Genomic DNA, 12,799 nt, shown 5'->3' with positions numbered 1-12,799 from the left:
GAGAGGGAGACGAGAAGGAGAGGGAGGGGAGAAGAGAGGGAGGAGGGAGAAGAGAGGGAGAAGAGAGGGAGAAGAGAGGGAGAGGGAGAAGAGAGGGAGAAGAGAGGGAGAAGATAGGTAGAGGGAGAAGATAGGGAGACGAGAGGGAGACGAGAGGGAGATGGAGAGGGAGAAGAGAGGGAGACGAGAGGGAGACGAGAGGGAGAGGGAGAAGAGAGGGAGAAGATAGGGAGAAGAGATGGAGAAGAGAGGAAGAGGAAGACGAGAGGGAGACGAGAAGGAGAGGGAGAAGAGAGGGAGAAGAGAGGGAGAAGATAGGGAGAAGATAGGGAGACGAGAAGGAGAGGGAGAAGAGAAGAGAGGGGAGGGAGAAGAGAGGGAGAAGAGAGGGAGAGGGAGAAGAGAAGGAGAAGATAGGGAGACGAGAGGGAGACGAGAGGGAGAGGGAGACGAGAGGGAAACGAGAGGGAGAAGAGGGAGAGGGAGAAGAGAAGGAGAAGAGATGGAGAGGGAGAATATAGGGAGATGGAGAAGAGAGGGAGAAGATAGGGAGAGGGAGAAGATAGGGAGAAGAGGGGGAGAAGAGAGGGAGAAGAGAGGAAGAGGGAGACGAGAGGGAGACGAGAAGGAGAGGGAGAAGAGAAGGAGAGGGAGAAGAGAAGGAGAGGGAGAAGAGAGGGAGAGGAAGAGGGAGGGGAAGAGGAGGAGGGAGAGGGAGAGGAAGAGGGAGACGAGAGGGAGACGGAGAGGAGAGGGAGAGGAGAGGGAGAGGGAGAAGAGAGGTATAGGGAGACGAGAGGGAGACGAGAGGTAGACGAGAGGGAGACGAGAGGGAGAAGATAGGGAGAAGAGAGGGAGACGAGAGGGTGACGAGAGGGTGACGAGAGGGAGAGGGAGACGAGAGGGAGAAGAGAGGGAGAGGGAGACGAGAGGGAGAAGAGAGGGAGAGAGAGAAGAGAGGGAGAGGGAGAAGAGAGGGAAAAGAGAGGGAGAAGAGAGGGAGAGGGAGAAGAGAGGGAGAAGAGAGGGAGAAGAGAGGGATTAAAAGGTATTGTGATGTCACGAGAGGCTGTGTCCTGGAGGGACGTTACATCCCCCTGAGGTGGCTGCAAACCCAGACAGCTATGGCTCCATCTGCTGGTATGGTCGGGAACTCCACCCCTCTATGGCCAATCTTCCCACGCAGCTGAAACAAATGAGGAGCTGATGAGCTGAAGGTTTGGGAAGGGAAGAGACACTGAGGGAGTGTGTGGGGGGTGAAGAAACACAGTCTCCAACCTGGGCTCTCTGGAGGACAAGAGTGCTGCACGTCCACTTCCATGAGGAATATAAGGATTTGGAGATACTTACCTTTGGGAAATACTCACCTTTGGATATATGCACCTGTGGAAATACGTGAGAGCCATTTGGAAGGACTTTTTTTTTGCTGGGTTGGCCACTAGCTGCAACGTGGACTACAGTAAGGGCTGGGGAAAAGTTATCTGAGCGAGTGAGAATTATGATTTTGGATGTGGAAGAGACATCCCTGAACTGTTAACCCTTAAAGAGCCACAAGAGAACAGAATTTTGTTATATTTTCGTTAATTTCCCAAGACCTATAATAAAATCCCTGTTTTGTTTGAACCTTGTCTCCTTGCACTACTTGAGCAATCCCGCTGAAAGCTGTGTAGCCTCTCGTGACGTCACAGTATATTTATAATTTCCCATAGGGGTGAATTCTAAGTTTTCTCAAGTCAAATTGTCACTGAGTCATGCAGTGATGTCAATGGGAAGTTAGGTGAAGTTAGGATTCTCCCCCATAAGAATGAATCATTTCACCAGTGATGTCAATGGGAAGTTAGGTGAAGTTAGGAAAACAAAAATCCAGAAAATCACATTGTATGATTTTTAAGTAATTAATTTGCATTTTATTGCATGACATAAGTATTTGATCACCTACCAACCAGTAAGAATTCCGGCTCTCACAGACCTGTTAGTTTTTCTTTAAGAAGCCCTCCTATTCTCCACTCATTACCTGTATTAACTGCACCTGTTTGAACTCGTTACCTGTATAAAAGACACCTGTCCACACACTCAATCAAACAGACTTCAACCTCTCCACAATGGCCAAGACCAGAGAGCTGTGTAAGGACATCAGGGATAAAATTGTAGACCTGCACAAGGCTGGGATGGGCTACAGGACAATGGGCAAGCAGCTTGGTGAGAAGGCAACAACTGTTGGTGCAATTATTAGAAAATTGAAGAAGTTCAAGATGACTGTCAATCACCCTCGGTCTGGGGCTCCATGCAAGATCTCACCTCGTGGGGCATCAATGATCATGAGGAAGGTGAGGGATCAGCCCAGAACTACACGGCAGGACCTGGTCAATGACCTGAAGAGAGCTGGGACCACAGTCTCAAAGAAAACCATTAGTAACACACTACGCTGTCATGGATTAAAATCCTGCAGCGCACACAAGGTCCCCCTGCTCAAGCCAGCGCATGTCCAGGCCCGTCTGAAGTTTGCCAATGACCATCTGGATGATTCAGAGGAAGAATGGGAGAAGGTAATGTGGTCTGATGAGACAAAAATAGAGCTTTTTGGTCTAAACTCCACTCGCCGTGTTTGGAGGAAGAAGAAGGATGAGTACAACCCCAAGAACACCATCCCAACCGTGAAGCATGGAGGTGGAAACATCATTCTTTGGGGATGCTTTTCTGCAAAGGGGACAGGACGACTGCACTGTATTGAGGGGAGGATGGATGGGGCCATGTATCGCGAGATCTTGGCCAACAACCTCCTTCCCTCAGTAAGAGCATTGAAGATGGGTCGTGGCTGGGTCATCCAGCATGACAACGACCCGAAACACACAGCCAGGGCAACTAAGGAGTGGCTCCGTAAGAAGCATCTCAAGGTCCTGGAGTGGCCTAGCCAGTCTCCAGACCTGAACCCAATAGAAAATCTTTGGAGGGAGCTGAAAGTCCGTATTGCCCAGCGACAGCCCCGAAACCTGAAGGATCTGGAGAAGGTCTGTATGGAGGAGTGGACCAAAATCCCTGCTGCAGTGTGTGCAAACCTGGTCAAGACTTACAGGAAACATATGATCTCTGTATTGCAAACAAAGGTCTCTGTACCAAATATTAAGTTCTGCTTTTCTGATGTATCAAATACTTATGTCATGCAATAAAATGCAAATTAATTACTTAAAAATCATACAATGTGATTTTCTGGATTTTTGTTTTAGATTCCGTCTCTCACAGTTGAAGTGTACCTATGATAAAAATTACAGACCTCTACAGGCTTTGTAAGTAGGAAAAGCTGCAAAATCGGCAGTGTATCAAATACTTGTTCTCCCCACTGTATTTAAAGTTTGCAACCTCTTACAAACAAGAATTCAAATGGCATTCACTGCAGCTCTCACATAAAGTAGGGTGAAGGGGCTAGGGAGTAGGGGGTCAATTAAAAATGTCTGTTAGGAAAGTTTTAAACTAGTATTCAAACTGGGGGGAAAGCTCGATAAGGAATATGGCATCTTAGTGACTTCCCAGCATGTTGTGCAGGTAGTGATGAGAATGGCTGGGATTTGGGAATCCCTATCCCCATCCCAAAACAAGTGGGTGTCCTTTGAATCCGAGACTGTAGCTTTAACATGAGAAACATAACTCAAATAACTCTCCCAAGCTGTCTAGTGCTCCCGCACTGTGCTGTGTTTTGCTGCATACACAAACGACTCGCATCTAATTAGCCCAAATTAATACATCACAGAGCCAGAGCCCCTCTCCCCCCAACCTCTGTCAGGCCCTCATTAAGCTGGTTTGGAATGATTCACGTAATTACCACCTCTATTTGACTTAATATAGAAAATAAATGAGCTTATTTAAAACAACAACACAGCAAACAAATTAATAACAACAATGGCAGGAAAGGAGGGAGGGAGATGGAGGATGGTGGGAAACAGAGAGGGAGAAAGAGGTAAAAAGCAATAGACAGAAAGAGAAAAATTAAAACAGAATAGAGAGTGAGAGAAAGAGAGAGGAGAGAGATGGAGAAAGGGAGTGAGAGACAGACAGAAAGAGGGAGAGAGCGGGGGGGAAAAAGAGAGACACAGAGAAACAGAGAGCCTCTGTAGTGAATGACTGGTGTCTGGAGAACATTGGGATTAATGGAGTGTAGAAGATTCATGGCGATATAACTACTAAATTCTAATTTGTTTGCATTGGCTATTTAGACTCTAAATTAGGTTCTTGATTGTGTTTATGGAAGACCGCAGTGGACAGAGCTGCACTTAATCTGTGGTGATTACTCTGATACATCACTGTAGTAGAGATGGGAATTCACACACACACACAAACACGCACGCACGCAAGTGCACGCATGTCACGCCTGATTGGATAACAGGGGCTGTATAGTTTGGGCAACACACTGATGATGATTCTGAGAAATAAAGACAGATTATGGAAACCGTTATGAGGCTCTTACCTGAAGCTTCACCTTCATTCTGTCAATGTTCAGCACTTTATTCTGGAAAAGGAAAGCAGGAATACATTAATGAGACATACTTAAATAGCTTAGGTAACCAAATCAAATGAAGATGACTTTCTCTTTCTGTGTGTGCGTACCAGTGGAGGCTGTTGAGGGGAGGACGTCTCATAATAATGGCTGGAACGGAGCAAATGGAATGGCATCCTCCCCAATTAAGGTGCCACCAACCTCCTGTGGTGTGTGTGTGTGCAGCTACAGTGTATGTGAGAAACTTCTCCCCATACTTTACTAATCAGGAAGAGATCTTTCCCTTCTCTCCTGCCTGATGACATGCTTGCCTCCACCTGTCCACCTCTCCTTTCGCTCTTCCGCTTCCCTCCATCAACAATGCAGTGTTCCAGGTCCCTTTGTTAATACCGCTGGCCTGTTACTCCAGAGGATCTCCTCCTCACCCCTCTCTCCCCTTGTTCTCCTCCTTCTCCTCCTCCTCCTCTCACCTAACCCTGTTCCTCTCCATTCTCCTCCTCTCCTCCCTCCCGCTCTCCTCCCCACCTCTTCCTCCTCCTGCTCCTCTCACCTAACCCTGTTCCTCTCCCTCTCACTTCTCCTCTCCTCCTCCATCTCTTCCCTCCCTCTCTCTCCTCCCTCTCCTCCTCTTCTCCTTCCTTATTCTATAACCCAACTCTAGTGATGAGCCCCTCTCCACTGAGTTCCACTCCTCCCTCCAGAAACAGCCTGCGTACACTCAGCATGGCTCTTACGAAGATCAACACTTCCATACCACTTAAAATAAAATAAAATTGTATTTGTCACATACACATGTTTAGCAGATGTTATTGCGGGTGTAGCGAAATGCTTGTGTTTCTAGCTCCAACAGTGCAGTATATCAAACAATTCACAACAATACACACAACCTAAAAGTAAAATAATGGAATTAAGGAATATATCAATATTAGAAATATTAGGATGAGCAATGTCGGAGTGGCAATGTGAAGGAAGCAATGTACATGTAACTGCCAAAAGAAAGGAAACACCAACATAGTGTCAATAGGGCATTGGGCCACCACGAGCCAGAACAGCTTCAATGTGCCTTGGCATATATTCTACAAGTGTCTGGAAATCTATTGGAGGGATGTGCCACCATTCTTCCACGACAAATTCCATGATTTGGTGTTTTGTTGATGACGGTGGGAATACGCTATCTCCGGCACCGCTCCAGAATCTCCCATAATTGGTGTTCAATTGGGTTGATATCTGGTTACTGAGACAAACACACACACACACACACACACTTTAAACCCCCTATGCTCCTTTGAGATGCCTCTTTCAAAGTCACTGAGATCTCTTCTAGCCATGGTAGCCAAAATAATGGGCAACTGGGCACTTTTATACATGACCCTAAGCATGATGGGATGTTAATTGCTTAATTAACTCAGGAAGCACACCTGTGTGGAAGCACCTGATTTCAATATACTTTGTATCCCTCATTTACTCAAGTGTTTCCGTTATTTTGGCAGTTACCTGTATATTGACCATGCATTCTAAGTAGTACGCTAATGTGGATATTGGAACTTAGACATCAGTGACTCAGCTCAATGTGGATGTTCTCTAAGATCCTACATCCACAATGTGACAAAGGGCAAAGTTCAGCTCATGGCTACAGCAAGGTTAAATACCACAGCCAGTTCTGGAAAGTAATCTATTCTTTCCATTGATCACAGGTCAATGTAACTATTCTACAGGCATTGTCCTGAGAAATCTCAAAACTGGTGTCTTGAATGAATGCAGAATTACTGTCACTAGGCCTGGGATTCAATACGATCGATCGCACGTTGCCGACAATTTTAAAGACAACGTTACCCCATTCGCAGAGATTTAATTCACAGTAAAACACTGCAGAAATTACCTTTAAATGGCGCATTGTCGACAGGCATGATCGGATTGAATCCCGGATTAGATGTTCTAGGTCAGATAAAATAAAAGCAACCAAAAGGTACAGTAAGTATTCATGATATTAAACATACCCTTTTTTTTTTTTTACTGTACTCTTTAAATCCTGAACAAAAACAATTGATTCATACAAAAAAATTGTTCTCAAAGACCGTCCCGGGAGCCATTCCATATCCATGGTTACACAACAAACTGACCAATAAACTCAGTTAATCTGTGTATCCAACCTATTAGGGGGCACTTCCTAGTTCCTACTCATCAATCAACATCATTAAGGTGTGTATACCTGTGCATCTGCATGTATCTGTGTCCCGAGGGAGGGAAGGCATATATTAATTCCCACACATTAATTACAGTATGACTCCCCTCTAAAGATAAAACTATTCCATCTCTGTGATCTCACCTCTGTTCACAAGCTTACAACAACATGAAGCAAATAAAAGCACAAACAAACAATATGCAGATCTGATTCATCACTAATGCCATGGCAACCCCATGGCGACGCTCAGAAAACAGATTACCCCTTGTTGCCGTGAGACGGGGAAACAGAAAAGATGCTCTACTCCTTCAAGATCGCCCACTCCGCCCACACAGAGCACTACCAATCTTTGATGACTTGTTGATTTACCCTCCCAGGGTTCCAGTGAAGACGACTCCTCCATATTCAGTGGCTGTGGGTCCAGCAGAAACAGGAGTAGCCTCTTCACAGTGGTGGTGTTCATTAGGCACCAAACAGAAGAAAACAGACTAAAACATGGAGGGACTACCTGGACAGGTCCAATAAAAAAAATGCATTTTCATGGTCCATTGCAAAATGTCTAAAAACATTTTCCATTGCGTGCCCTAACATGAGTGGAGTCTCTGTGTGTGTCTATTGGTTACGAAAGACAGCTCACACTGTGCTTCAGGCCTGTTGAATATTCAGTGACCCAGAGAAAACACACTGTAAAGTGGTGCCCTGTGGGGTTTAGGATACAGCTCGCTAGATTCCACTGATAGATGGGATGATTAGGCCTAATCATCATGTATAATGTCTAGGTCCACTCAGCCTGATGGCATTAGAGCAGCTGAAACTGCCACAGGAATCCAAATGGGTTCTCTCTCACAGGGTCTATTGTGGAGGCACTGCCAACAGGTATTGTATGACGGTCAATAGATCAGTCAATCTACTGGGGCTGAGAGAAGCTGTGTTCTCCTCGCATCAATCATTATCAGTCACATGGATCAATCTAACACTGTTTTACAGGTTAAGAGTGTTTCTCAAACATTTTTATGTTTGAGTGATTATGTGAGAATGCGGCAACCTCCGTCCCTCTCTCAGATCCTTTCCATTCCCAAAGCGCCAGTCAGACCATCCCCATATACACATACAAAAGCCTGCCTCCAAAATAAAATGATACTAGCTGATAATGTAGTCTATTTTCCATTACAGTAAAAGCTGGATAAAGAGCTCTCAGAGACACAGAGCGAGAAAGAGAGAGACACAGAAAGAGAGAGAGACACAGAGAGAAAGGAATATGGAGAGACCGAGAGAGAGAGAGACAGACAGAGTTATTTTGCTCAGTAATTACTGACAGACCCACAGGGGTCTAGGCTAGGCTGGACTGTACATCTCCAGAGCAGCTTGTCAGAGAGCACAGTAATGGGGAAATAAACTCAAAGACTGAGGACCTCAGAGAGATAGGAAGGCCCTCTCTGCTCCTCTCCTTTTTGGAGACCTGTCAGAGTTTGCCAAACGGTATTGTGCATGCACAAAGACACACAAACTCAAAGATAGACACACACAACCTCACCCCTCCAACCACCCCCTCACACACACACACACACACACACACACACACACACACACACACACACTGGGGCTTCATTAAAAAGAACCCTGGGAGAAGAGCCGTGTCAGCAGCAGCAGCAGCAGCACTAACACAGAACCAGCCAGGTCACCCGTGATTCAAGTCAGTATTCGACGTCCATCCATGTCTGAGGACATCAGGAGATGACGTAGAAACAGGCTACTTCAAGTAGGTTTGGGTTTTGCTAGGGCGTGGTGGACAGAGATGGTGGATAGGCGTAAGCATCTGCCTCTGAAGTTGTTTTTGAGATTTTTGTTTTAAGCCTATCCCAAAACGTATCCCTTACCTTAAGCATTTGGAGTTAATGCCTAACCTTAAGATTTCGGAGTTTATGCCTAAACTTAACCTTAAAACACCTTGAAATTTGACGTCTGCAACAACTTCGAAATTTGACATTTGAGAAATTCTGATATGAGACTGAGAGTTAGTTGCTCAGACCACCATTCATCTACCACCAGCTCACAGGACAGGTCTCATCTACCACCAGGCCACAGGACAGGTCTCATCTACCACCAGGCCACAGGACAGGTCTCATCTACCACCAGGCCACAGGACAGGTCTCATCTACCACCAGGCCACAGGACAGGTCTCATCTACCACCAGGTCACAGGACAGGTCCCAATCACAATTTACAAGTAACTTCAATTAAGACACACTGGGATGGAACAGGCACAGGGGCAAATCAGTAAATCCTCGGCCCTCTGGCTGGTAAATACCGTATGCAACGTGTTTACGATATACTGTATACAGTGGTGGAGAACAAGTATTTGATACACTGCCGATTTTGCAGGTTTTCCTACTTACAAAGCATGTAGAGGTCTGTAATTTCTATCATAGGTACACTTCAACTGAGAGAGACGGAATCTAAAACAAAAATCCAGAAAATCACATTGTATGATTTTTAAGTAATTAATTTGCATTTTATTGCATGACATAAGTATTTGATACATCGGAAAAGCAGAACTTAATATTTGGTACAGAAACCTTTGTTTGCAATTACAGAGATCATACGTTTCCTGTAGGTCTTGACCAGGTTTGCACACACTGCAGCAGGGATTTTGGCCCACTCCTCCATACATACCTTCTCCAGATCCTTCAGGTTTCGGGGCTGTCGCTGGGCAATACGGACTTTCAGCTCCCTCCAAAGATTTTCTATTGGGTTCAGGTCTGGAGACTGGCTAGGCCACTCCAGGACCTTGAGATGCTTCTTACGGAGCCACTCCTTAGTTGCCCTGGCTGTGCGTTTCGGGTCGTTGTCATGCTGGATGACCCAGCCACGACCCATCTTCAATGCTCTTACTGAGGGAAGGAGGTTGTACTCATCCTTCTTCTTCCTCCAAACACGGCGAGTGGAGTTTAGACCAAAAAGCCATATTTTTGTCTCATCAGACCACATGATCTTCTCCCATTCCTCCTCTGGATCATCCAGATGGTCATTGGCAAACTTCAGACGGGCCTGGACATGCGCTGGCTTGAGCAGGGGGACCTTGCGTGCGCTGCAGGATTTTAATCCATGACGGCGTAGTGTGTTACTAATGGTTTTCTTTGAGACTGTGGTCCCAGCTCTCTTCAGGTCATTGACCAGGTCATGCCGTGTAGATCTGGGCTGAACCCTCACCTTCCTCATGATCATTGATGCCCCACGAGGTGAGATCTTGCATGGAGCCCCAGACCGAGGGTGATTGACCGTCATCTTGAACTTCTTCCATTTTCTAATAATTGCGCCAACAGTTGTTGCCTTCTCACCAAGCTGCTTGCCTATTGTCCTGTAGCCCATCCCAGCCTTGTGCAGGTCTACAATTATATCCCTGATGTCCTTACACAGCTCTCTGGTCTTGGCCATTGTGGAGAGGTTGGAGTCTGTTTGATTGAGTGTGTGGACAGGTATCTTTTATACAGGTAACGAGTTCAAACAGGTGCAGTTAATACAGGTAATGAGTGGAGAACAGGAGGGCTTCTTAAAGAAAAACTAACAGGTCTGTGAGAGCCGGAATTCTTACTGGTTGGTAGGTGATCAAATACTTATGTCATGCAATAAAATGCAAATTAATTACTTAAAAATCATACAATGTGATTTTCTGGATTTATGTTTTAGATTCCATCTCTCACAGTTGAAGTGTACCTATGATAAAAATTACAGACCTCTACATGCTTTGTAAGTAGGAAAACCTGCAAAATCAGCAGTGTATCAAATACTTGTTCTCCCCACTGTAGTCTGCTGTTGTTCTGTACAGCCATAACAAGCTAAATATCTCAGCCAAGTATCTCAACCATACTGTAACAAGCTAAAGGTGACAGCATCACTTTGTCAGCAATATCATCTCCTTGGGGCTGTACAAAAAAAATAGTTAAGTTGGTCTCTTTCACCTGTAAAATAGATGCATTTATTTTTCTAAGCCTGAGCCATAGATTTTGATACTCTAAAAAACTCTCCCAAATGAAATTTGTACCATACGTAATAGGTAAAGTCTGTGACCTTCTATAACAGTTAGACTCTCTACAAAAACTCTCCAAAAGTTTTGTACAGTGAGCAATCAAGTTTTTGACCTTCTGGTCCAGGCCAGGATCTCTCCAAGTCCCCCTGAGACAGCCTTTGTACTCTGCAGCCTGTACTCTCTGTCTGCAACTGAAAGCACACCCTCTCAGGCTCCCAAAATGACTATTGACTATGCAGTGGAGTCTGCTTCCGAAATTGACGGAACCTTTCCATTATCGACTGGGTCTGTGAGGAGCTGTCTGAACAGGTAGGAGCATCATGGTGGCTATATGGACTGGGTCTGTGAGGAGCTGCCTGAACAGGTAGGAGCAACATGGTGGCTATATGGACTGGGTCTGTGAGGACCTGTCTGAACAGGTAGGAGCAACATGGTGGCTATATGGACTGGGTCTGTGAGGCGCTGCCTGAACAGGTAGGAGCAACATGGTGGCTATATGGACTGGGTCTGTGAGGAGCTACCTGAACAGGTAGGAGCAACATGGTGGCTATATGGACTGGGTCTGTGAGACGCTGCCTGAACAGGTAGGAGCAACATGGTGGCTATATGGACTGGGTCTGTGAGGAGCTGTCTGAACAGGTAGGAGCAACGCACTTGCATTTATCTAAAGGGTTAGCTGAGCATCTCTTCTCTATCCCTCCCAGATTAAACTTGTTTTTTAAATTACTGATAGTCCAGACAGACAGCTGTATCTAAGGTAAGACCCCTATAATATGGATAAACGTTGTGAGGGGGCGGATCAGCCACTGTGAGACACTCGTCTGGCCTTCTTTCAGACAAAGTGAAGCATAATAAAAAAACAACTGTTAATTGTACATACATAGATGCATGGATTCCTGCGTGTGTGTGTGTGTGGGTGAATAATGTGCCTTGGCTTAATCTCAGGGCTGACTGCAGAAGGCTGTGAGATTAACGGTTTACATCACTCATTACATTACACTTCTCCTAAAGAGCTTCCCCTCTGTGAACTGAACTGAACACACACACACACAAACACACCCCCGGTTGAGATGAAATGTGTCGTTGGTTGGGGTCATTTGCAGAGGCAATGACTACCTGGTGGTTATCCTCGCTGTGAGTTTCTGATAATCCAATTTGTGGGCAGCACGTAAAATGATCCCACTGAAACATCCAAAAGAGCTGCTCCCCTGGAGATCATCAACCTCTCTCTCTCTTTCTGATCTCTGTCTTTCTCTTTGGCTCTCTCTACATCTCCCTCTCTTCTGCTCTCTCCATATCCATCCAACACCTCTCGCTCTCCCCATATACACACACACACACACACACACACACACACACATTGTGATGTCACGAGAGGCTGTGTCCTGGAGGGACGTTACATCCCCCTGAGGTGGCTGCAAACCCAGACAGCTATGGCTCCATCTGCTGGTATGGTCGGGAACTCCACCCCTCTATGGCCAATCTTCCCACGCAGCTGAAACAAATGAGGAGCTGATGAGCTGAAGGTTTGGGAAGTGAAGAGACACACTGAGGGAGTGTGTGGGGGGTGAAGAGACACAGTCTCCAACCTGGGCTCTCTGGAGGACAAGAGTGCTGCACGTCCACTTCCATGAGGAATATAAGGATTTGGAGATACTTACCTTTGGGAAATACTCACCTTTGGATATATGCACCTGTGGAAATACGTGAGAGACATTTGGAAGGACTTTTTGCTGGGTTGGCCACTAGCTGCAACGTGGACTACAGTAAGGCTGGGGAAAAGTTATCTGAGCGAGTGAGAATTATGATTTTGGATGTGGAAGAGACATCCCTGAACTGTTAACCCTTAAAGAGCCACAAGAGAACAGAATTTTGTTATATTTTCGTTAATTTCCCAAGACCTATAATAAAATCCTTGTTTTGTTTGAACCTTGTCTCCTTGCACTACTTGAGCAATCCCGCTGAAAGCTGTGTAGCCTCTCGTGACGTCACAACATATATACGCTTTTTCCACCTCTCTCTACCTCTACCTCTCCATCTCGCTCTACCTCTAACCCTTATCTCCATCTTTCTCCCTGTCCTCTAATCTCTCCACCTTACGC

At 45.7% G+C, this 12,799-nt stretch overlaps 1 protein-coding gene across 1 annotated transcript in view; it reads right to left on the bottom strand.

Moving 5' to 3' along the window:
- LOC121550673 (ras-related protein Rab-26-like) overlaps positions 1-12,799 on the bottom strand; it is a 130,032-nt gene that overhangs the window by 59,114 nt on the left and 58,119 nt on the right. The window contains exon 3 of the mRNA XM_045221580.1: positions 4,460-4,501. Coding sequence (XP_045077515.1) covers positions 4,460-4,501 — 42 coding nt within the window. The remainder of the gene's footprint in view (positions 1-4,459; positions 4,502-12,799) is intronic.

The sequence above is a fragment of the Coregonus clupeaformis genome, chromosome 7 (genome assembly GCF_020615455.1).
Source record: "Coregonus clupeaformis isolate EN_2021a chromosome 7, ASM2061545v1, whole genome shotgun sequence".
NCBI lineage: Eukaryota > Metazoa > Chordata > Actinopteri > Salmoniformes > Salmonidae > Coregonus > Coregonus clupeaformis.
The sequence above is the reverse complement of the archived record's forward strand: the minus strand, read 5'-3'. Positions and strand labels throughout refer to the sequence as shown.